General features: G+C 39.5%; 1 protein-coding gene across 3 annotated transcripts in view; it reads right to left on the reverse strand.

The window, feature by feature from the left end:
- The window catches only part of furinb (furin (paired basic amino acid cleaving enzyme) b), a 79,722-nt gene that overhangs the window by 14,204 nt on the left and 41,648 nt on the right, over window positions 1-23,870 (reverse strand). For all 3 annotated transcript variants that reach the window (XM_069162995.1, XM_069162993.1, XM_069162994.1), the window contains 4 exons: window positions 17,259-17,354; window positions 15,462-15,590; window positions 14,827-14,903; window positions 3,058-3,146 (listed from right to left, as the gene is read on the reverse strand). In XM_069162995.1, coding sequence (XP_069019096.1) covers window positions 3,058-3,146; window positions 14,827-14,903; window positions 15,462-15,590; window positions 17,259-17,354 — 391 coding nt within the window. The remainder of the gene's footprint in view (window positions 1-3,057; window positions 3,147-14,826; window positions 14,904-15,461; window positions 15,591-17,258; window positions 17,355-23,870) is intronic.

Raw genomic sequence — 23,870 nt, forward strand, 5'->3', positions numbered from 1 at the left:
AAAACAAAAGGCTGAAGAGGGAAAAAAAAACAACCCAAAGAGTTCCAGTTTTAATGAGTAAGTGCACAAAGCTAAACCCACGGACACAACAATATTTTACCATCACATTAACAAAAACCCAGCTGCTTGTTCTACCAAGAAACGCTGTTTCTTGACCTCAACAAACACAGAAAGGACAAGTAGACTAATTTAACAGATTGCAGACGGTAGAGAGACGCGCGCACACGCACACGCACACGCACACGCACACACACACAGAAATGCGAGTTTACACACTGGTGTGTCCACAGGGCAGCACCGAGCGTTGTCACCTTTCATCATAATTGAACGCAACCCTGTCTGAGCCTTTGAAGTGAGCAGCCTCAGATCAGTCCTCTGAACATTAATGGCTGTAGAGAGCCGTGAAATTAACCTCCCTCAAATAAGGTCCATTACTGGTAGCGGACCCCCGGACGTCAGAGGCAACACTATGACTGGCGACGTCCATATTAAGACTTCAATAACCCGTTCTATACAACCTGCCTGGCCCAGGAGGCAAAAACATATGCGAGTAGGGATGTGGCCAAGGCAGTAATAACTCTGTTGGCCCGGAGATTCTTTGTAACACAAGTCTGAAACAAACTTAATTGAGGTAAACCTTATATTAATAATAATACCACATTTTATTCGTAGAGCGCTTTTCCAAATACTCAAAGACCCTTTACATGAGTTAAAAAACAACGCACAACATTAATCACACATTAAAGGCAAAGAAAGGTGAGTTTTGATCAGTGATTTGAACACGGACAGATCGGTGCAGTCTTGGATGTGTTTGAGGAAAAGCGTTCAAGAAAAAGGAGAGAGTCGTAAAGAAGACTCCGTCGCCCCAGGTCCAGGGTTTGGTCCTGAGTGGTAAAGACAGGAAGTTGGTGTCAGAGGAGCGGAGGCTGCAGAAAGGAGTGCGTTGATGGAGCAGGCTGGTGAGGTAGGAGGAGGGGATGGTTATGGAGGGCTTTGTGAGTGAAGAGAAGGACTTTGAACTGGATTCAGTGGAGGTTCAGAAGGACGGGGGTGACGTGGTCACGGGCGCAGGAGTGGGTGAGCAGGATGTACTGGAGGTTTTTTAGGACTTTGGATGACGTGCCATAAAGAAGGCTGTTGCAGTGTTCAGTTCTGGATGTGACGAAGGCAGGGATCAGAGTTTACACAGCAAGAGAAGGTGAGTGAGAAGTGGGCAGAGACGAGCTACGTTATCAGGAGGAAAAAGGCAGTTCTGGTGATTTGACTGACATAAGACTGACGTTTGAAGGAGAGGTCACTGTTAAAAATGAGATGGTGGATGAGTGTGTGTGTGTGTGTGGGGGGGGTGGGGGTGGGGGGGCAGAGTGGAATTATTGATACAGAAGTTGTGAGAGGCTTTAGAGAGGGATTTTGAACCAATGAAGATGATTGTATTTATCACAGTTTAGTTTCAGGAAGTTGGCTTGAATCCATGATTTAAACATGCAACATAAAATGCTCAATATTATTGTTTTTGATTGTTACGCGAGTGCTGTACTGCAGCAGTAATGATAATTACTGTCGTAACAATTCTCATCAACTTCCTGCGGCTTGACGATTCCTTATTAACACACTGCTGCGCCAGTTCCCTGCAGCTCCATTGAGTCAGAGGCAGTAGATGCAGCCACGAGTGTGTGTGTGCAGGCGGAGGGAAAACAGCTACAGTAGGTGGAAAGGAAGCCCAGAGTGAGCCAAGTTGGGTCAGTTACAGGTTTAAAAACACTTATCACAATTCAGTACACTGTAAGGATACACACAATTTAGCGTTGGCACAAACATGAGTGCTTCTGCTCACACGCACACGCACACACACGCACACGCACACACGCACACACACACACACAAACCACGAGCCTTTGGGAGCAAATCATAGCTGTTTATAAACAATCCACTGACCCCACTACGTGAACAGATTCACAGGGGGAGAAATTTATGAGAATGGGGCCAACGCACGGCTCTGTCGGGAGATGAATGGTAATGAAGACAAAGAAGGAGAGTTATGAGTAACATCTGTGAACGGGACTGCTCAGGGCTTCACCGGCTCCGCTGAGTCTTGTTGGCTGCCGTCATGGCGTTGACCGATTATTTGGTGACAAAACTTACTAAAAGCCTCCTTGGAATACTTTATCAAGTGCAAAAATGTTTAGGAGACAAAAAAAAATAAATCCTTTCGGACATAATTTGTTATCACAGGTATAATTTAAATAAACTGCTCTACATATCTTTGGATTTCTTAATGCGTATCTGCACAATATGACAGCTTTATTACTGTTTAAACAAGAGGCTGCCCTAAGAGCACTTTTTTGACCACCTTTTTAGGCAGATGATTTACACAGTGGCAGGTATAGATGTCCGCTGGGTTGTGAAGCCGTGAACTTTTCTTGGCATCATTGTAACACTACATTTAGGCTATGTCCTTACATAAATCAGATTCACCCTGTCATCAATATTAAACGACATGCTCATATGCAGCGGTGAGACATGATTTCAGTAATTTTCTTCAAGACGAGGCTTTTAACACTTGTTTATTAACTGGCACAAAGCAATCTCAATGAAGTCACGATCTGATTATTTCCAGACAAAAAAAAAGAAAACAGCAAGTGATCAAAAGCTGTTGTTCTCATTGGCATTGAATCAGAAACTATTCACTGCATGCTGCTGCCTTTCTCTGCAGCACTCTCTTACTTACAGTCTGAACAATACAGTCAGTAATCGGTTGGTAAATGACGATCAATGGTCCGGAAAGAAACGTTATGGGTATCAGTTTTTAAAATCCATAACCGGATCATTATTAATATGTGAAGACACGGCTCCTGTAAAAGTGTCGTTCTGACTCGGGTGTCAGACTGAAGTGATCCCACATTAGCTAAAAGAAATGCACTACTAAGTTAATGAATTAGAATGTGAAGTTTATTGTGCAAATTAGTTCTAATTAAAATGATATGAATCACATTGAAATGAATGACACTAATTAAACATTGTGCCTAATTAGAAATATTAACAATATGAGTCACTCACCTCCAATTTTAGCGTTATAGGCCACACCTACACCACACACACCGTTGTTGGCTGCAGCTGCGACTTCTCCTGCACACCGAGTTCCATGTCTGGGAAGGGAAAAGTGAAAGTCCATGAAAGAAGAGTAATAAGAAAAAGGAAAGACGTTTAAAAAGAAGCTTGAATATTATTAAAACTACAGCACAGTGAAAAAGAGAAACATAAAACCGTTTTGTAACTGCAGCCGTCTCGTGTTACAGCTGAAACAATAGTTGTCAAAAAGCTTGATTTGCCTCCCACATTATTTAGACAGTATTAGAATTGAAGACTAATAACACAGCGCTTCGCCCTTCGAGGTGAACATGATATGCAATTAGAAGCATCAAGAACACGTTTTATTTTATTTTTCCACACAGCACAATATGTGTCAACAAGCAACTTAGTGGTTACAATGGAGCTGCAAACACCGCAATCATGCATACAAAAGAAAAATCATTATGTGGAGCATTAGTGTGTGGAGCAGTTGAAAATGTCACTTGCTAAATTGATGACAATAATGTCTTGCCCCCCCCCCACCCCCAAGTACTGCACTTCAATCTGTAAATGCCTTGAAAACACATTTTCAGAATCCATGTCAATCTTCTGATGAACGATGGAGTCGCACCATAACAAACTACGTGCTGACAATGTCTGAGCAGTTATTTCACAAACGTTTTCTTGTATTTGTGCTTTTTATTGTATATTTGCTAGATATAGTTACATTTTTATAACTGGAAACGTGTTATGCACGTCCTGCACTGAGCAGAGATTAGTAACATTTGCATCAAAATGTGATGTTGGGAGACTGAGTCAGATCAAAAAGTCCTGAAAAAGCCAATTCACTTTCAATGAAGGACTTTAACTTTAATTGTTCATTATTTTTTCATGAACAGTCATTGTTCATAACATTTTCTCACTAAGCTTTTAACAGCGTTTTGCTGTTTATTTCCCCCCCACTAATTTACGAATGAATGTTTATATGCATTTCTATTAGCATGCACAAGATCTAATATCTATGTACTTGTGAGAAACTGTGGGAATAAAAATGACTGTTTTGGTTAAACAAAGTACTTGAGGAAGCTTCTCTTTTGATGTTCTCTCAATATATGAGACAAGCCTTTACAGCGAAAAACAACTGCATTGAAACCAAAGCCCAAGTACAAAGGCCCGTCTGAAACTAACCTTACCTAGACAGTCACTGGCCACAGGCTTTCCAAACGAAATATGAGATGTTACTGATGTACATGAATTATTCACCGAGTTCCACATTAATTCCTTGAACCAGTCTTGAGCTTCAGAGAACAGACAGGTTCCCTATAGTGTTGTCGAGATGTCAAACACACCAACACTTCACAGACAAAAAAAACCAGTCCAACCCCCCAAAAACACACTTTATCAGGATTCTCATCAGATCTGGTTAAGAAAAATCTAAATTGAAAACTTTACAGTTTTGGATGACACCACACTAAAAAGTCATCATTAGTGAAACGGATCTAATTTGTCTCATTGACGTTTGGGGTTGAAGCGGTGTGATCAGACTGCGAATAGATGGAGCAGAATGAGCATTTGGCATTTAACACAGGTCATTAAGATTGTCTCCTGATTACTGTGCTGATATGAGATTAGGAAGCGAACAGTTTCACACCCATCTCTGGGACGTGCTGTGTGAATGTTATCGGAACAAAGCTAATTACACCCTCAGTAGTGTTTTAGAAAAAAAAATTAAAAAAAATCACTTCCTGTTTTGATCTCCCAACCTCACTGATGATGAGGCAGAGGACAAAGTTGTTTCACAGGGTCAGAGCACAGCTCCACCTCCAGCTGGGATCCTGATTAGACTCTGAGCAGTTCTGTGATATATTACCCACCCACTAATTCTCAGTTTTGTTCACTGTAAAACACTTTAGCAGACGATCTATCTCCCTATTACTCATTCGTCTTCCTGTATTTTTTTTGTAAAACAAAAAAAGGAGTATAATATAGAAAAAAAAAAGAAGAAAAAAGAATGGTGCGGAAATTTGGCTGTTTAACAAATCATTTATTTCATGACCCATGCTATCAACAACTACAAGGATTAAAGTAATTTTTAAACAAGCACTCAACCTGCCTGACAGGTCCTATTTTTCCACTGACAGATATGCCCTTACACAAGGACCGTGGCACATATGGGAGGGTGTAATATATCATCAGCGCAATTAAAATGCTATCATTGCTAACAAAAGGTTAACTAGTTTCATACTGCATGAATAGCAGCAGTTGATGATGGCTCCTCCCTCAAGAACAGTATGAGCTCAGGGGTTAAATTGGGATTTGTTAGATGGGGCATCATTTTCTTACCAGCATTTGCAACGGGACAGTAATGTAGCAGCAATATTATTTGTGGAAAATAGGGCTCCGAAGACCATGAGAATCTAATTAGCATTAGTGAATCATTAGCCTCACATACACAAATCAGTTCATTTATCTCATTATTAAAGAAACATTTAGCATAAGAAAAAGCTCGAGGAAAAGTCCACAGTCTGAGTTAATCATACTCCAGACATGTTGTTCTCTGTAGAGCTTCTCTATGTGCATAGCATAGTGGCGCGCAGACCTTTTCGTGAGTGCCCATTGTTTAATCAGAGCACTAAAGAGGAACAGACCTGCCCACTCATTAAATTTTAGCTCACAACTGCGTGTCTGACAAATGTCTGACTGACTGGTTGTACGTGCTCCTCCACACATATCCGTCATGTTATTATGTGCTCAAACAGGGCAGAGTGGATGCTGAATGGTGCCCGTCAGTCTCGTCAAATCACGAAAACATGCAACTATAAGACCACTAATCTTACTATTAGTATACTTATTTCCACGCTACAAAAACATGAGTGAGAAGATTTTATGTTGATGGGAGATGCCAGGGTGGAGCTCTCTTTAATGACTGAGAAAGCAGAGCATCTGTTCTAATCAGGGCACAACTGGCACTATTTAACTTTCTGAATTTGTATATCTGTGTTTACCAATTTAACATAAAAAGATTGGAGATGAGATCTATATTTGAAGACATCCAAGACACTAAGTGGTTCTGCTGTAATTTAATGTACCAGTTGGGCACTGCTACAAACCAGTCTGCTTTAATGTGAAGGGATCCAATTTATGAGCAATCTTTTTGAAAACAATACTTTAAAATGATATATACAACATGCACTTGTTTGTTTTAGCCTGAGGCGCAATTTACAATTTGTCTTTGGCAGTGTCGTTGATCTCCTTCCGGTGTTACACTGCTGAGTAAACACAGAAGAAGCACTGATTTCAAAAGGGAACACATTGTTTTGCTCTCCTTTAACACACAGGCCAGAGAGCCTGCAACTATCCACAATGGCCCAAATCACATAGTCAGCACTGTGGCCGGCCAGATGGCTTGGCCCAGAAAACTACACACATGAAACAGGCAGACATTTGCAGTTCAACTGCACTGCAAATAGCAACTCCATGTGTCATCTGTCATTGATATTTGTTCACAAACACAATATCGGATCACAGTGTTATCTTTCAAAAAAAAAAAAAAAAAAAGACCCTTTGATTTTTTAAGCTCTTTTAATCACATCAGCATTGCTGTGATTTAACGAGCCAATCACAACCAAATCTGAATCAAAAGGTTTGTTATTTTGAGATTTCAAATGTGACCAAATTGTAATCAGTGGCAGTAGATATCCGCAGGAATGGTTCATGTTTGATACAGAGCATTATAAAAAAGCCTTCATGCTCCAGACACCACATATTCTCAGACCAAGGAGCCACAGATGTGATGGCAGGCAGGGGATCCAGCCAGGGCAGGCAGAGCGAACGCAGAGCCAAAGGCCTATGAAGACATTTATAGAGAGTCTGTGCATACCAAGATTCAGCTGTTCTGAATACTATCTGCGTGCTCGTGGGCATGTATGTGTGTGAGTGAGTGATTGATCTGGACTGAATTCAGCTAAAACAACCAGACAGTTTAATATATCCGGGGAGGCTCAGACGTGCCAGAGCAGACAAAAGGGTTTACGATGAAGCCGCAATTTTATCTTTTAAATGTCCATGAAATTAAATGATTCCCGAGACAATTTACTGAATGCCTCCATTTTATATCCATTTAAAACAGATTGGAAGAGGTGTTGCAGGCACAGCAAGTGGTGCGGTCAGCCATAAGTGTATTTTGAAAAAAACCCCGAGAAATTTAAACTTTGCACGAGAGACTAAGAGATTTTTTTTGAAATAGTGCAGCGCCATCTCCAAGAAGCACAATCACTGTAAATAAATCATTAGTATGCGAACCGGTGGATGGCAAAAGCTACACACTTTGTCCAAAATACAAGCTGTGGAGAAAAGACCCAACAAAGCTTCAACAAAGCTTAGATAAAAGGCTGCTGAACTGGAGATGCTGTCTTCACACAACCAATGTGACCTGCCTTATCTTATCAGAAGGAGCACAAGGGACAGAGTACGGTAATGCCTTTATCTCTTCTCTTCAGGACAAGGCATCCTATTTGGGGAAGTCATTGCACTGCCATTTATTGGAGAATGTAGATATGTCATATAAGACAATCTCTGTGGACATGATGCAATGTAACCAGAGACCATATAATGAACTGCACAGTCAATTGATGGATGCACATCCATCTAACCTTTACATTCTATAAAAAAAATAAATAAAAAAAAAAAGAAAAAAAAAAGCGCTATTATCTTATTGGAGGTGACAATTGAAAACAGCCTTCATTTTTATCTTATCATGAAATCAGCCTTAACCTAAACCTAACCTGAAAACTGGAATTCAACTCAGATTGTTTACTCGCACAATGATTTAACATTACAAATCCTCACCTATTGCTCATGACTAATTCTATGATTTTACCACTATTTTTTTTCTTCTTTTGAAATCATTTTGGATATTTTTTTGCTATTGCTATTAGACACTGGGATGTATAGTGAGCAGATGGAAGTAAATTTGGCTTTAAACTTATTGTAAATACAAGGCATGCTTAACATCCAAAGCTTAACACAAAGGGTTAACTGCTACTTATGAATTATATTTTGATTGTTAAATCAGTGTTGGATTTCTTCTAAATTGCAGGAGTCCTGATGCATAGTTCCATTTTTGATGAGACTAGCTTAGCTTAGCAACTATTTGTAACCCCCTAATGCCTATCAATTCACCATAAATGTCGGCTCAAGTTATTTAGCAGTGTTCTTTCAAACAACAAGTACATTTTGGGGACTCACATGAAACAAATTTAATAAAGAATAAGAGCTAATCAAACAGTAGAGGCCTGAGGATTCTGACTTTTAGTCTGTAACATGGGTCAGGCTTCAAAAACACTGGATCATACATTTCTCATAATGCAACTTGACACTTTCAATTTTTAAGGCAGTTTTGAGCCGAAACTGAGGATCCTGGTGACCACATCAGGATTACGATTTAAACTTAAGAAAAGCCCGGAGACCCAGAAGACGTCATACTGCTGTTTTGTTACACCAAGTAGTACTCTTCAGGACATTTTATGTTTAACATCAGTCGCAAAGCTAAATCAATGGACCCAAATGAAATAAAAAAATCTTTCAGGTATTACCATGGGTAGATGAGCAACAGAGACATAATACCTCTAAAAGCCAGCATGACACACTTTTTCAAATTTTGAAAGTACTTGGAACAGTAAGATGTCTATTAGAGCTTGGAGAATTTATGCTTATGGAAGGTAGACAAATGGGACCCCACACACACACTAATGCAGTGTTTGTGTTGCGATGTATAGAGCAGTGTGCTAAAATATGCGTCATTTAGTGTGACTAATGTCTAACCCATACTTGGTTAAACTGTAGGATCTGTCTGTTGGCATTGCTCTATTGGTTTAGATCTGTTTTAGAGGGATTGAATAGGGTCCGTTGATTGTAGCTGCCAAAAGGATTAGGCTATTTTCTGCTCCACTCGGCACAGCTCAGCTGTGGCCTCAGGCAGGTCTGTTCAAACGGTTACACTGGAGAGCGAAGTGGAGATATCTGCATTGTGTGGACGAACACAGAGGTTCTGTCTCCAGCATTGTAAAGAGAAGGATCAGATTAATTTTGTGTCATATTTCAGATTTTCATAACCCGGGTTTGAGTAAACAAACCGTAAATCCTTATCTCTCCTGCCCACTTGCAGTGATGGCTGCCTATTCATCCATCCAATGAGCAGAAGGCAGGAGAACCACAGTGGAAAAGTTGTCGGTCCACCATCAGCCAAGTACAGATAGACACAGTAACTAGTCATGACATTCATACCTATCGGCAATTTAGACTCTCCAATCTATCTGATTTGCATGTCTCTACGTGGGTGGAAACTTGTGCGGACCTGGAGGGAACAAAATTGAACTGTCTTTTTTACTTTGTGCTAACACCATAAAAGCTGTGCTACTCTAAAAAATAAAATGTATTATCAGTGTGTTTTATGGAACATTGTGGTAGAAGAGGAAATAAACTCTTTTAATGCAGCTACTGTGGTTAAAATGATCATTGTCGGATGATAAAGTAACTGAAAAGGAAATGACTGAAAACCCACCACAGCATCTGTGTCTAAAGAAATTAGTTAAACTCATTTACACAACAAAGCATGTTTAAATGACTTCAAATGGCTTCGGACCGATCACAGTAACTTAATAAGAGTAAATAAATAGCTCAACATCGAGTAACACGCGTAAACTGAACTATCGCCACACGCTGCAGACACAATCTCTTTAACATCCCATTCATCAGTATCAGGTCAAATGAGCAGAGTAATATTGATTTACTCTCAGTGATCAGTAATGTCTTGTAGAATCTGATTTGGCTTTGGACTGCCACCTCCAATCACTATGGGCTTTACCTTAATGAAATGTTTAGACAACAGCAGTTTTCAATCACGCTGTACTTTTCTTTGGCAAAAATAATAGCAGGAGGGCAGACAGTAAGCCAGAGGATTTTGGTGTAAGACTGAGGTCCCTGCCAACATCCCCTCTGAAAAGTCTGTCTGGAAAATAAACAGGCTGTCCACAGCCGAATAAACAAGACAAGGAGAAGCAGAAGCACAATATTCTGGCTGGGGTAAGAGTGGCAGCTTTATAAACAATAATTGATAAAACTCTTTAAATAACAGGGGAAATTTACCTCTGGCATGCGACGGCCAGAATAAACAGAAAATATTTCTTGTGTACCCGTCCCCTACTCTCTTCTTGATTTTTTTTTTCTCCTGTGACAGTAAAAATGTGACCTTAAGAGTCTGAGAAAACCTTTTGTCAAACTATCAAGGCTCAGAATTATAAAACGAGTCTCGTAATAGGAAACGCACAACGTTGCTTCTGACTCTTCATTCACTAAATGCAAAGTTAACTTGTTTATCTACATGGAAGAGCTCATCTTCTACGTGAAATGACAGAGTGAGAAACAATTACAGCTAATCAGACACACACAGACTGCACCAAAGTTCGTCTATTTAAAAATATCTTCTGCTCCTTAAACCACTGAGGAAAAACAATCACTTATTGAACGCATGAGGAATGCCAATTCCACAAAATGCTGCGTTCTAAAATGTGTCAGCAGTGGAGACAATGCAGCGCAGAAGCGACCTGCTGTGTCAAACACTGTAACAGAAGTGCGAAAGCCGACAAGGCAGGAGGAAGCTGTCTTCTTTGATTTGTGCCCTCCTTCACTCCGGTTTGTCCCGTATCAACCCCTTGACAGAGATTTATTACCTCTGTACAGACTTGGATATGCATGCAGCGTATGTACAGCAGGGATAAGGATTTGCAGAGCATAGGACAGGCATTTTCATTTCCATTCACACATTAAAGCAAGGTTCATTTCAGGCCTTAGTCACTTGTCTTGGCCAAGGACACAGTGCCTGCAGACAGTAGTTAACCCTGTAACCACTTTCCCTCTTTTCTTGCGTTGCAGTCAGAATTTAAATTGGATTGAGATTTATTTTCTGCCAATTAGGTGTCCAATAACCTCCAGTGACAAATAGAAAAAATGTTTTAAGACTTGCTGTCTTGACAGTAGCACACTGAAACATTTAGTCACCTTTTGATTTTGCAATATGGTTGGATTGAGATACTGTTAACATCATGAATAAATATCTATTCAGCCTTTTAAAGGAACTTAAACCGACAGCAGTTTTAGGTATAATTTGTTAATATCACTATGGTCCATACATTGTGGTCATGAAAGATGTTTAATTGAAGTTTCACATTTCACATGACCTTTACTCATTCCTTTTTTAAATAGCTTTCTTATTTGTTCAATCCAAAGTATGTCCAGTACTATTACTGATAAATGATCATCCTAAATACATTTGCTTGGATTAAATAAAAAAGGGCTCCACTAAAAGTCACCTATGACTTTATCTCTTAATAACTGTAGGTCTTCCCACATCCATCTAATGCAGAGGACGACTGGCCAACCTTAACTAATGTCAGAAGAGATTAAGAATGTAATTGAATTAGACTTCAGATGTATGCGTTCAGCAGTGACTGGTACATTTACCATTTTCCCATCCCATACCTTTCTGCTGAAAAGGCACTTTCATGGTCAGAGAAAAAAATAGCCAGGCGCCCACCGAGGACAAAGCAATTTGTTTGGGCAAGAAAAGCGAGCAAACACTTTTCTTGGTCTTTCTCAATACCATCATCCAGTTTAGCCAGTCCGCCTCCTCCTTCAGCCTTGAGTTTCACCGGAGTTAGTATTCAGGTGATGAGTGGTAGGTTTTTAATGATGGACAAAAGGCTGTGTAACATGCCAATCATTTTCTAATAAAGGCTGTCTCCATACAGACTTTCAAGCAGGCAAGCAAACAATATTTCCTGCAGAAACTAATAGCTCTCAACAGAAAAGTTTGAGGGACCAAAACAGTGTGTGCGTATAGCTGAATACGTCTGAAGAAGAGAGGGGAGTAGTCAAGTGTGCCGAAGTGTCTGGTTATATACAATATGTGCTTTGAAAAAGTCAAATCACTTTCTTCTACTTTCTCTACAAATACTCAGAATTTGTTTTAGAGCTTAATATAAGATATTATAGACAACCTGAAAGAGAAAAAAAGAAACACCATGACCTTACACATGAAAACGAGTCAACTAAAAATCTGCATAATAGGGATGAGATGTGAATATGGCTGCACTGACCCATGGTGGTGAGATAATGAGCCTTTATCCTTTAACCTTTATCCTCCAGAGGTAAAGGAAAATAAATATAACGAAGTTAAAGTGGCTCCTATTAACTTAATGACTCTAAACATTTAGGTTTTTAATAGACTGATTTATAGAGATCCTGTTAAAATTGTCAGAATGTGTTTGAAGATCATGTTTTATACATTACAACTGTAACGTATTTTAATCTGTACTTCAGTGACAATCACTAGAGGCCCAACGATACAACATTGTCGCAATACTTAGGTCATGATATGATATTATTGAAATTTTTAATATTTTGTGATATGCTGTGTATTGCCATATCCTATATTATGAGGAAATATGATTTACAATGTTTTTTTTAATCTACAAATTATGTCCCCAGAGGGAAACTGTCAACATCTGTTTTCTCTCATAAAATAAAGATACTATGCTTTGTTGATTTTTCTCCCCCCACCCCTAATTGTATTTATTAAAACCCATAAAACATTTGCACAGAATAATGCGTTTTAAAGACATTATATAGTTCATCACAATGAGAATTGTTATTGTTTAATGCATATGCATTATATTTACAGTAAATAATGTAATTATCATTTATCATCATAATACCCAAATTCAGTGTGGCCAAAATTTAAAATTAATAACATTTCTTTTAAAGTTTTTATTTGACATTCAGAGTTTTCTCTGTCTTGATATGTATCGACAAAAAACATGGACATTATTACAATTAATATCCCGGTAATGATATTGATAATACTATTGACCATGCTGCACAGTTCTTTCGTCTCTGATTGATTTTTATAAAAATAATTCTCTTCTGCTGGCATGTGGTGACGGAGGTGAAATCAATCCTGTTATCTCCTGCTCTAAACCGAGCCCCATACGTCTGAATCCCACTGGCATAATGTAGCAGAAGTGGGCGAAAGTAAAGATAAAAAAGGACAAACATTTCCAAGATGAAGCACAATGGATTACCTGCTTGACCAGACTTCAACCAAGCTTCAACTAAGCCTGCATTCCCTTCAACAATAACTGCCAACTCAAGACAGAGAATCTCGATGGATAAAGCCCGAGAGGAAAATTCTAAAATCAGCCTTGCGTGTCATCAGACCAAATGAACTGGCCTTCGTGACTCTGGAAAATGCCTGCTTCTGACTCTGCCCTGTTTTTGTTGTCCTATGAATATATTCATATAATCTCATTGTGTTGGGGTTGTGAGCATTACTCACTGCCTGCCTGTATTACTCTGTGGTGATTTACATAACTTATTGGATATAATTTGTCCACAAGTCACTCCAAACACAGAAGCTCCACGCTGCAGACACAGAGACACACCCTTCCTTTTCATTACATGCCTATAAATTGATCGAGTCCAAGATAATTGCTCTGGCAACGCCACTGACACGGGTGGTAGACTGTGTGGGTACAAGCCTACAGGCTGTGGGTTTATTATAATACATGTGTGCCTTCTGAAGTAATAGTGTGGTGCAGTTTGGGAGCCGAAATGTACTCGCGTCAGGTAGTCCCAGCCCAGTAGTGCTTTGTTCCATCAGCACGACAGAGTGGGATCTACTCTACACCGAGAGGAAGGGCTGGGATCGCTGTGCATGGCTGCTCGAGCAGTTGGCAAGGACAAGAAACAAAGCCTCTGCTCTAAACTTGCTGATGCTCATCCCTTTCAAGATAAATGCATATGGCAGATGAATAGAACATGTTTCAGATGAGGACAGAAAAACAAACACTACCTGTGCAACAGAAACGGCTTAGAGAGAGGAACGTTGTGTAAGTTCAAATTAGAACAACTTCCCAGAAATGATTCTATTTTCATACAATAGCTTCCACATTATCTTATGAACTTGTTAAGCCTGTTTAGGTTCTCCCTCGGACCAACTGCAAGTGGATGAAAAAGAAATGAAGCAGAAAAACAAACAAAACAACTACAAAAAGACTTAGTGGCAGGCATCCTAGAAAAGAAACAGATTTGAAACAAATCCTGCAGTACATTTCTGAGGCGGGATGTAGCTTCTGATGTGCTCCAGGGGGATTGGACTGAAGCAGAGGACCATCGCGTTTAAAGAGACGGCAAGAAGGGAGGGGATGGATTTTTAGGATTCATCCGTGCTGGAGCCTTAGTGCTCCATCATTAAATTGGAGAAAACATGTTTTAATGTGATCACCAAAGACTGGCGGGGGAGAGCATGAATCACTAGGGGCAAGTAAACAAGTATTGTATTAGCAACAAATAAGTGCTAGTGTGGCTAAAGGGCTGTTATGGGCTGGACCTTGAAATGCTGCTCCAGCAGCTTGGCTTGTGTACTGAAGCAAGAAAAAAAGGGAGCAATCTTTCAAGACTTTGCAAAGACTACACCAGTGCTAAACTTATATAATTGCTTTCTAAATGTAAATGCTTCAGGCAGGAGCACAAAACCAAAAGCTGTATTGACCTTCTTTGTTACCAGTGCTCTTCCCAGTCAACAAATGTTTATGCGAAGCTTGTGCTAAGTAAAAAAGGACATCCGTAGTTATTTGTCAGATTATAAATGTGCTTTTGCGTGCTCGCAATGAAATGAATCATGTGTGTTTGTCATATTACCTGTTCTCATTTCGCTGCGTGTATCTTGGCTGAGGGTCGGCATCTCCATCATTAACGTCATAGCTGGCCCCCGGGTCCTAAAACGGATATGAAAAAGTTTAGCACATCAATAAAGTCATTTTAAATTTCTCCTCAAGCGCTCATTTAATTTAATTTCTTCTCTGAAAAATTTCTGTAACTGTAAATATTGTAAAGGAGGCTACTTTGTATGATACACTACATTTACTGTTTGGGATGTACCTTGGTTTTGGGATTAATGTGTTTAAGATTAAGCAGAGAAAATGAAAGAAAAGCAAATAAATAACATTTTTGTCATTTATTTTAAAAGATGTAAACATTTAACAGTGTTTCATTGGCCATAATATTTACTGTTACAAATAAGGCACTCAAATGCTAGCATATACAATAAATCTCCATTAAGACGAGTGGATCATATTCATAATTAACAAAACAACCATTAAGGCCAGAAGTGGAATCTAAGCTATAAAATTGCATGAAGAAACATTTCCCTTCTCTCTTTTCATCTGCAGTAAGAACAAAGCCATCTTGTGTGCTGGTTTCACTGTATGCTTTGGAAGAAAACATTTGATCCCTTGCCCGCTCCTATCTTTTACTATTTTGTATTTTTGACTTACATAATTGCTGATAAGGTCAGGATGGTCCTTCTCAATGCCATCATCCAGGATGGTCACCACAACCCCTCTTCCTGTGTAGCCTTGAGCCCAGGCTGCTTTTGTATTCAGGTCTTGATGTGTTGGAGCAGACTGGAAGAGACATAAAACATTTGTTCAGCTGTCAATCTGCTGTGACTGACACTTCCTAGACAAACCACAGACAAGGACTATCAGCGAGGTAACACCTTAAATCATCTGCAGACCTTTCACTTGCCGCATAGCACACTGATAAAACACACATCCGTGCTTGATACAAAACTATACACCGAGACAGAGAAGGGAAGATCAGAGGTGGTCGTGAACACTTAAAAACCAATTTCAATGCATCACTACGACATGTCTGCTTCCTCAGTGTGAGCTGCCCAGTGTGAGCCTCCTACTGCTGTTACGCTGTCAACAAAAGAGACAAACAACTTGTTGCAGGTCAGAAATCTTGGTGAGGGTATTTGCCTTTGATGCAGAAGAAATATCAATCAGCGTGCATTTGAGATGTGCGGAAGGGAGACAAATAGGCGATACGGGGTGGTAAAGCGTGAGTTGGATGAATAACGGAAACATTTGTGCTGTGAGAAGTATGAAGAGGAGCGAGCGCTAGAGGTAACAGAGATGGTTACAGATGAACACAGAGGAATTGGGGGGGGGGGGGGGGGGGAACAGAAAGACATCAAAGAGAACCTCCTCTGCTCCCCTTTATGTATCCTGCTGATTTCTCTCCACAGGTGACAACTCCTGCATCTGCATTTCTGTGACAGGATGCATAGGTAAGTATCTTAAATTCCTGGATATATATTCAACTGGCACAATACCAATTTTAAGTAAATGTTTGGTGCAAACTGATGGTGCCGTGCACCCAAACAAACCAACATAAAAGAACTCTGAATTCCAGAAAATTGGTCGTGGTAACAAGACGAAGCGTCAGCACTAGAGATATTTGAGCTTAACCAGCTTCGTTTTCTTCAAGAAAGAGCTGTGTAGAATACTTTAAACATGAGAAAAAGGGTTTAAGTCCTCATATGATTAGAGGTCTAATGCTGAATGGCAGAGGTGGTTTCACTACTTTTATTCATTGGTGGTTTAAGTCTGGAGTAGTCAGTGTTGTCATTAATCCGTTGCAGTGACAGAGGTTTTGTGCACATTAAGAAAAAAGAAAAGGGGGAGATTACGGTAAATAGAAGCATCTCTGGAAAAATGAAACAGACATGGTGCCAGGACCATTTGCTATCAATGTTTCACAGGTGATACAGTTCAGTAGTGGATCTAGCCTAGACATATAATTTTCCATTCAACACAACATCCCAGGATGCATTATACATTTGACTCGGAAAACCTTGGGTTGGTGGTAAAGATTACAGAACTAAGCCTTGGCTCAAAACACAGAAATTAAATTTGTGATTATCTGACTGACCATGAGCAAATTAATATGTTCTGTCTTCTGCAATAATGAATACATCTTTAAATCAGCTTTGTAAACTGCAGAGAAGGATCATTTCTGAAGCTTTAAAACCTTAAGTGGCACAAAAAGATATAAAATCATTATATGTCTACTGACTGTGCACCTATTTTATTTCTTTGTTGATAATGTTACACAGATGTCCCTTCTATACAACCACAAGCATACTACTACAAATTTCATCATGCATGCTATTTCAGAACTATTATAGTACATGTACTGAATGTTTGACATTGTTAACATACCAGTCGTAATGACAGACTAATGAAATCTAAGCTACTGTATAAAGATAAGAGACCATTACACACCAGGTACCACTGTTGGGGGAAATCGGGGTCCGTTGGGTCTTCATAGATATCCCTCTTCTTCCTTTTTCTTACCAGCTGCTGCTCTGCCCACAGCACCTGGGGAATCCAGACGCACACACAGACACACACAGACACACACAGCGTACACACAAACCCACACGTAAAGAGAAAATTCACAGGTTACACAGCTATCCTTACGTGATATTGTGTCAGTGCTAATGTTCTCATTTCAGAAATTGTTGCAATGTCCCACAGACTGAAGACGTGGAAAAACATGGTACCAGCTGTGTTCAAAAAGTAATAAATAGAAAGAGAAGCAGAGATGTGAAGAAAATCTAATTTATTTCATTGCTCTGATGCAGAGGGAGAGTGGCTCCTGTGCAGCGCGCCAGAGTATCAGCCTTTGAAGTTGCAGGGCTGCTGGGATATGCACAGGCTCGGTAAGGTAGAGTGACAAGCACTGCCAACATTACACTGGAAAATGTAATTTTATAGTTTTGCCTCCTAAATTGAAAATATCAATTCCACACATTCTCGACAGACAAAAGAAAATATCTAATGTCTGTCCACTTCCAGTTTTTATGCCTGTATCTGTACAGTTTGACGGGTATTTTCTCTCTGAACATGACTGACAGCAGTGAGAATGCTTGAAGACACTTGGTAAAATTTGATACATTTCACTGTGCCGACAACATTTCAGCATTTCATATCAAAACTGTGAAACAAAATCAGATAAATGGTTGTCGTTTTGTAAGTTTAATAAGAAACACCTCCTCAAAACTGTGGTCAAAAACATACCTCCACAACAGACACCTTTCAACTTCTCATTTACAAAGAAAACATCTTGTTTGTTAGGAGTGAGGTTTTAAAGCACAATCAAAGTTAAAGTCGTTAGTTGCAGTAAGGAAGACACCAGTGAATACAGTACTTTCTTGCAAATGCAGAGGTATGTGACTTTATATCCTCGATGAGAAGGATTATGTCTTGAGAATACAATGATTTTTATATAAATAATTTATCTCAAGATATGTATGATTCAAGAACAAAGAGTGAAGCTGAAAGAGGGGAACCAGAGAAAGGTGGATGTAGGGTGAAGGAACTGTCCTGTTGATTTTTGCCACATTTGGTTTGAATTTGTGGTTCTTCTTTTATAACTTAATTAAGGTCCAACACATTCAAAATTATGTTAAAAAATGAAGTTGAAATGTAGCATTGTAGCACAGTGCACACATTAGAGTGAGCTTAGAGAGACGCTTATCTTCAGCAAGAAACTGCAGCAGTTTAGGCAAACGCTGGTGTGCAATATTTGGGTCAAAATTAATCCTCTTCTGAATTCTTGTTTACAGTGACAAAGCTGAAACTGCCTCCATTTATGTATGAAAAAGCCTGAAGTGAAGTGTGTCTAAAGTTGTGAATTTCCTTTGTCGGAGTACAACTATAGTTATTTGAGTATTTCAGTTATTTTCAATAGTTTTTTGCTTCCCATGGCGCTGTGAGTGTTGTTTGTAGTGGTGAGGCTTCTCTGCTTGCTTGATTTCATGATTACATGCTTCTATGAAGAGCATGGTCTGAATGTAAATGGTTTCAGTACAGCTGCACAGGGTTCTGTAGCTCCAAATCCAATTGAAAACTTTGCCTTCGAGAATAAAGCCATTAACCTTATTCGAATGACCCTAGACTAATTAAACATTTATCTCATTTCATTATATTTATAACGGCACATAACTGACCTCACTGCACTGCTGCCCAATACATTATTAACAGAGCAAAATTACAACCAATATATGAATCAGATGATAATCTGGATACGACCATCAATTGTAGGTTATACAGTGTTTCATTTATACAGTTAATTATGGCGAATGATTAAACATTAGCACACTCAACTTACTCATATAAAATCATCTTGAGGAAACTGACACCAAATACAATTATTGTAGCGTAATATTTATAATTATTGCAAACTGTGGAATATTTTGTGGAACATTTCAGCAACATCGCCTACTCTTATGTACTAGGAAAAACAAGGTGTGATCCATTTCTTGCGAAAAGATAGAGTAATCTATGATCATTTAAATACAGACAAATAAGCACCACCTTGAGGTTCGGAACATACATAAAGACGAGACAAACACAAAAGAGGCAATCATGAAACAAGACGAGGTCTTCAAGTGGGCCAGGATTGTAATTTGCACGAGCAATAAAGTATTTGTTCCGTGTCTCGCACAGTGTCCTGAGGGCTTTCCTGTCTGATGACTACACAGAAGCCATGTGGGTATTATTTTTTTTATTCGATGAGACTGGAAGAATGGCGCCCCGTGCTTTGATCTACAACTCTGTTTCCATAGTATACAGAGAAAGAAGCTAGGTTAAGGGATCATTTTTTGACGTTCCCAATTTTTCTTAGTTTTCATGAACATGAAAAGACAAAACCCAACAATGAATTAATCCTACTAACAAGTAAGGCTCGGTCTTCGAACCCCAAATCACAATTATCATATATTCATTAATATTGATGATTATAACAATATGCATTTAGTACCACTAATGAGAAAGGACACTCAACGTGTCTGTTGGACCTGGAGGACACATTGAATGTAAACCCAGCTAGTCTGTTCACCAGAAAACTTCACAGGAAATGTTTTAATTTGAAATTCAGCAGGTAACTTCATATTCATCTTGATACGGAATCCTAAACAAACAAATGCTTGTTATGGTTCAAAACTATCATTTAATTCTAAAATAATAACATGATTCTTTCTGCGATCAACATGGTTTATAACATCACACAAAAGATCATGCTACACAGTGACTTTACCACACTGGTACTGGCAGATGTATTTACATTTACATGCCTTATAATAATACAAAATATAAATATATAAATACAAAATATAAAAAATGAAGAGTGGCAAATAGACCAACAGCTACAACTCTGGTTCCTATCACAAACTCAGCAATATCTAAAAAAGCTGTAAAAATATTGCACCGTGCAAACCTGTTGTCTGAATTTATGGAACACGAAGTCCTCCGCCGACCAGTAAAGTTGCAGTTTACCTCCATGTCTGTCCAGACCCATATCATATATGTAGGGAACACTTTGAAGGAATTTGGCCAATAAATGTGATTCTGATAAGGGACTCATTTGTAGCGATGACAGTTCAAATACTTCAAATATGAATGTCGCTGCAAAAAAAGCTACAAAAAACATGGATGCCTCACACACATCTTCAGCCTGACAGCACGGAATGTCCATACAGTCACCACAGTTTCAAGGTGGACACCCAGGATTAGTGTCACCAATGCAGTATCTGATCAAATGTTAAATTTGGTCACAATCTCCCCTCCTGTTCTACAGTTATGGCTTAAATAATGGCGACAAAAGTTTAGTTTTTTTTTTTAAACCATTATGATGCTACAATTAAATTGATCTTTTGGACATATTTGTCATAATTTGATCCTATTAGACATTTGTGTGAAATCTTAATCATAATTAACATATGAAGTCTCGAGTTAGGGCAACAAACCTGTTTCGCGAGGTCACTGACTTTTGACCAGCAAATTCTAATCAGTTCATTCTTAAGTCCAAGTGAACATTTGTGCCAAATTCTGAAGAAAATCACTCGGGGTATTGCTGAGATATGGTTTTCACAAGATGGAGACAGGCAAGTCGAAAAAATGAGTCTGGCCATGGCTGTTGCGGACATGGAAACATAAAAACAATTTGAGCTGGAAGAATTACTCTCTCTGCTGAAAATAGTCCGTCATGGTCTCCAACAAATACATTATTTCTTGTGACTCACAGTTAAACATTTACGTCAGTGGGCATGAGTGGACTTGAGGCTGAAATCCACAAACAAGCTTGGTAGGTCAGGCAGTACTGAGAGGATAACTAATGTATTGGTTTTGATCTCTCCATAGGATTTGTTGACAATAACACATTAACCAGTACGGCTTCATGCAGCATTTACAAATACAGCCAGAGACAAACTCTGTAGCGAAACTGCAAGAGAAAGGAGGGGAGGTGTGAAGGAGGTGGTTGGGGGAGGGAGGGAGGAGGGGGGGTATGTATTGTAAATTCTCTCCAAAACACGTTATGCAGTAAGCTGTCCTATACTGCTGTTTATACAAAACCAGCAGCCATCCCAAAACAAATCGATTCTTTCCCTCATAGAAAAGATGTGGGGTGTGGAGAGGAGAAAACAACCCTAGCAAGCATAATGGAAAAAGCTTATGCTGCTGCCAATGTCATCATGCCACAGTGGGATTATTCAAAAGGGGATGCTGATAAGCGACATGTTCGTACCATGGAGCAGAGGAAAAGAGACAATGGAGGTAAAGAAGAAACACTGTAACCAGCTCAGAGCTCAGCATAGACTAATCCCAATCCAACCATTGTGTTTTCATTGCCCCCTAAAGCTTTTTCCTTTCAATGAGGTGAAGCATAACATTTTGCTTTCTTTTTTTGTACCAGGAATCAGATACTATCATATGAATATACAAATGCACTTAAATAAACACATGAACGCAATCCCACTCACGCATGGTGAGGTTGTTTTTTTTTGGCAGTGGTCATGCTGTGCATGAGGTTTGCTCTGTTTCTGGTTGTGTGGGTGGGTAACCTCGGGACAAACTGTTCTTCTTCAGCCAGAAACCCGATGCCCTAAGTAGCTAGAGGTTCAAGCGGCAACTTGAACCTCTGACCTTCTGACTGAAATGAACCTTTGAGGTGGAATCTCTCTCGTCAAAAATGTCTTCATACTAGATGATGCTTTATTTCCGCAGCTCTGCTGTTACCTTTCCAGTATTACCTTTCCAGATGCTTCCACTCTCATTTGGTGTTGCCAAATGGCTTACCAAACACAAAGTAAGCGTCAGTGTCCATCTTGCTGATTCATTTTTGGTCCTTGCCAGACACTTATTAGGAGCACATCAACTTTCAAAAGACCGTTTCTCATTTGTGTTGTAATGTTGCTCAGTCCATTCTGCATTTTGTCCGTAACTGTTGCCATACCTACCTAAAATCCAGTATTGCACATCATTAAATCCTCTTCAGCAACAAAGACAAAATCCCTTCCTTTGTCACCGCTCATACTAAAACTCATTTATTGCAGATGTTTTGAGGTCTCAAAACAAATCTCGGAATCATTTGAGAGCCCGAGTACTCTCCCAGCATCCAGTCAGAAACCTACAAGCCCATATGTTCTCAGAGAGTTGTTAATGCCCATTCAGGCTGACCCCTGACAATAGTGGCTTCATCGAATGTACCCATATATCACTAATGATGTCTTGAGGCCTTGGCGGTTGTCAGACCACATCAGTCCTTTCTTCAGCCAGCTCAACTTACGTTCAAAGAAAGCCACAGAGCTGTCTTGGGGCTCAAAACTTGACAGATCTACCTTGCTACAGATAGCCACAGTCTGTTCTCACGTCATAACTGTCTCCTTTTTAGCACCGGTTAGATACCTCTTAAAATGCTTTACAGCAGCAATTACTACTTCTACAAGCCTTGTTTCCTATGTGAACATGGCAGCACTGTGTTTCTGAGTGGAGGTAACACCGAAAACAGAGGGTAGCTCAAGCAGATGTGTCCAAACCTACTTATGCTGCTGCTCCCTGGGTTAACAGCTATTTAACTTTTCCAGCTTGCCAATAAGTTTGGCTCTGAGTGGCGAAAATCTTTAAGGAGTGGATTGATTTAATAGATTTTTTACCATTTCAACATTATGTATGGCAGATTTAAAAGGTCAGATTCATAAACAGTATATAAAAATGGATGCAGCATGTGGGCCTGAAAAGTGAAATACCAGTGAGAGTTATCAGGGGCTCGTTCCAAGAACCTCGAGCTCCAAAAGACTCCAATTCAAAAAGTGTCAACTTCTTTCATGAAAAACGGAGTTAATAATTTTTTTCCACAAAGCTTTATGGTGCTTTTTGTTAAATTCACTCCTGATTAGTGTACTGGTGGTCCATCTGAAAAAAAATGTGGCAATTTGATATTAGGACTCAAAGAGAGGTATGTTTGGGGGCATGTCTGGTGTGACTGACATGCCAAGGGTGTAGTCAGGTTGTCAATATAGCTAGGTGGAAAATAGCATCCTCGAGTTATCAGTCAGATCCTCCCCCTTGCTCCTCTCCAGCTCATCCAAATATGGTCACCTGTGGCTCCAAAACACCAACATTATTTCGGCCAAAATGTCAGACTTGAGGCTTCAACATAGCAGTTAGGTGGTTGTGACAGTGGGTTGTACCGTGGTCAGATTATCCAAATCATACAGAAAGATATTTTGACTTTTACCCATATTGGTACTATATCTTGCCATGCAAAGGGATTTGATTTAACTAAAACAGGTTTTAAGATTTCCTGCCACTGATGATTCACACTCCCATACAATGGAAGTAAAGAACGTTTTGGTTTTGGCATTCAAAACGTCAAATCACTGTAATTGAAAAACCAACAGCAGTGCCTCTTTTCAAAATCCATGTTCCACAGTTCTCACACTGTCAAACTGACTATTTTCTACATTGTGTTCTAGATGACAAAGAAAGCTATTCACTGTGAGGTTTGGGGAGTACGCCTATTCTTGTTATTAGGACCTGTGTGACATTTTG

Source organism: Embiotoca jacksoni, unplaced genomic scaffold (genome assembly GCF_022577435.1).
Source record: "Embiotoca jacksoni isolate LCO1_2020_lvr unplaced genomic scaffold, fEmbJac1.0.p SCAF_3, whole genome shotgun sequence".
In the NCBI taxonomy this organism is placed as follows: Eukaryota; Metazoa; Chordata; class Actinopteri; family Embiotocidae; genus Embiotoca; species Embiotoca jacksoni.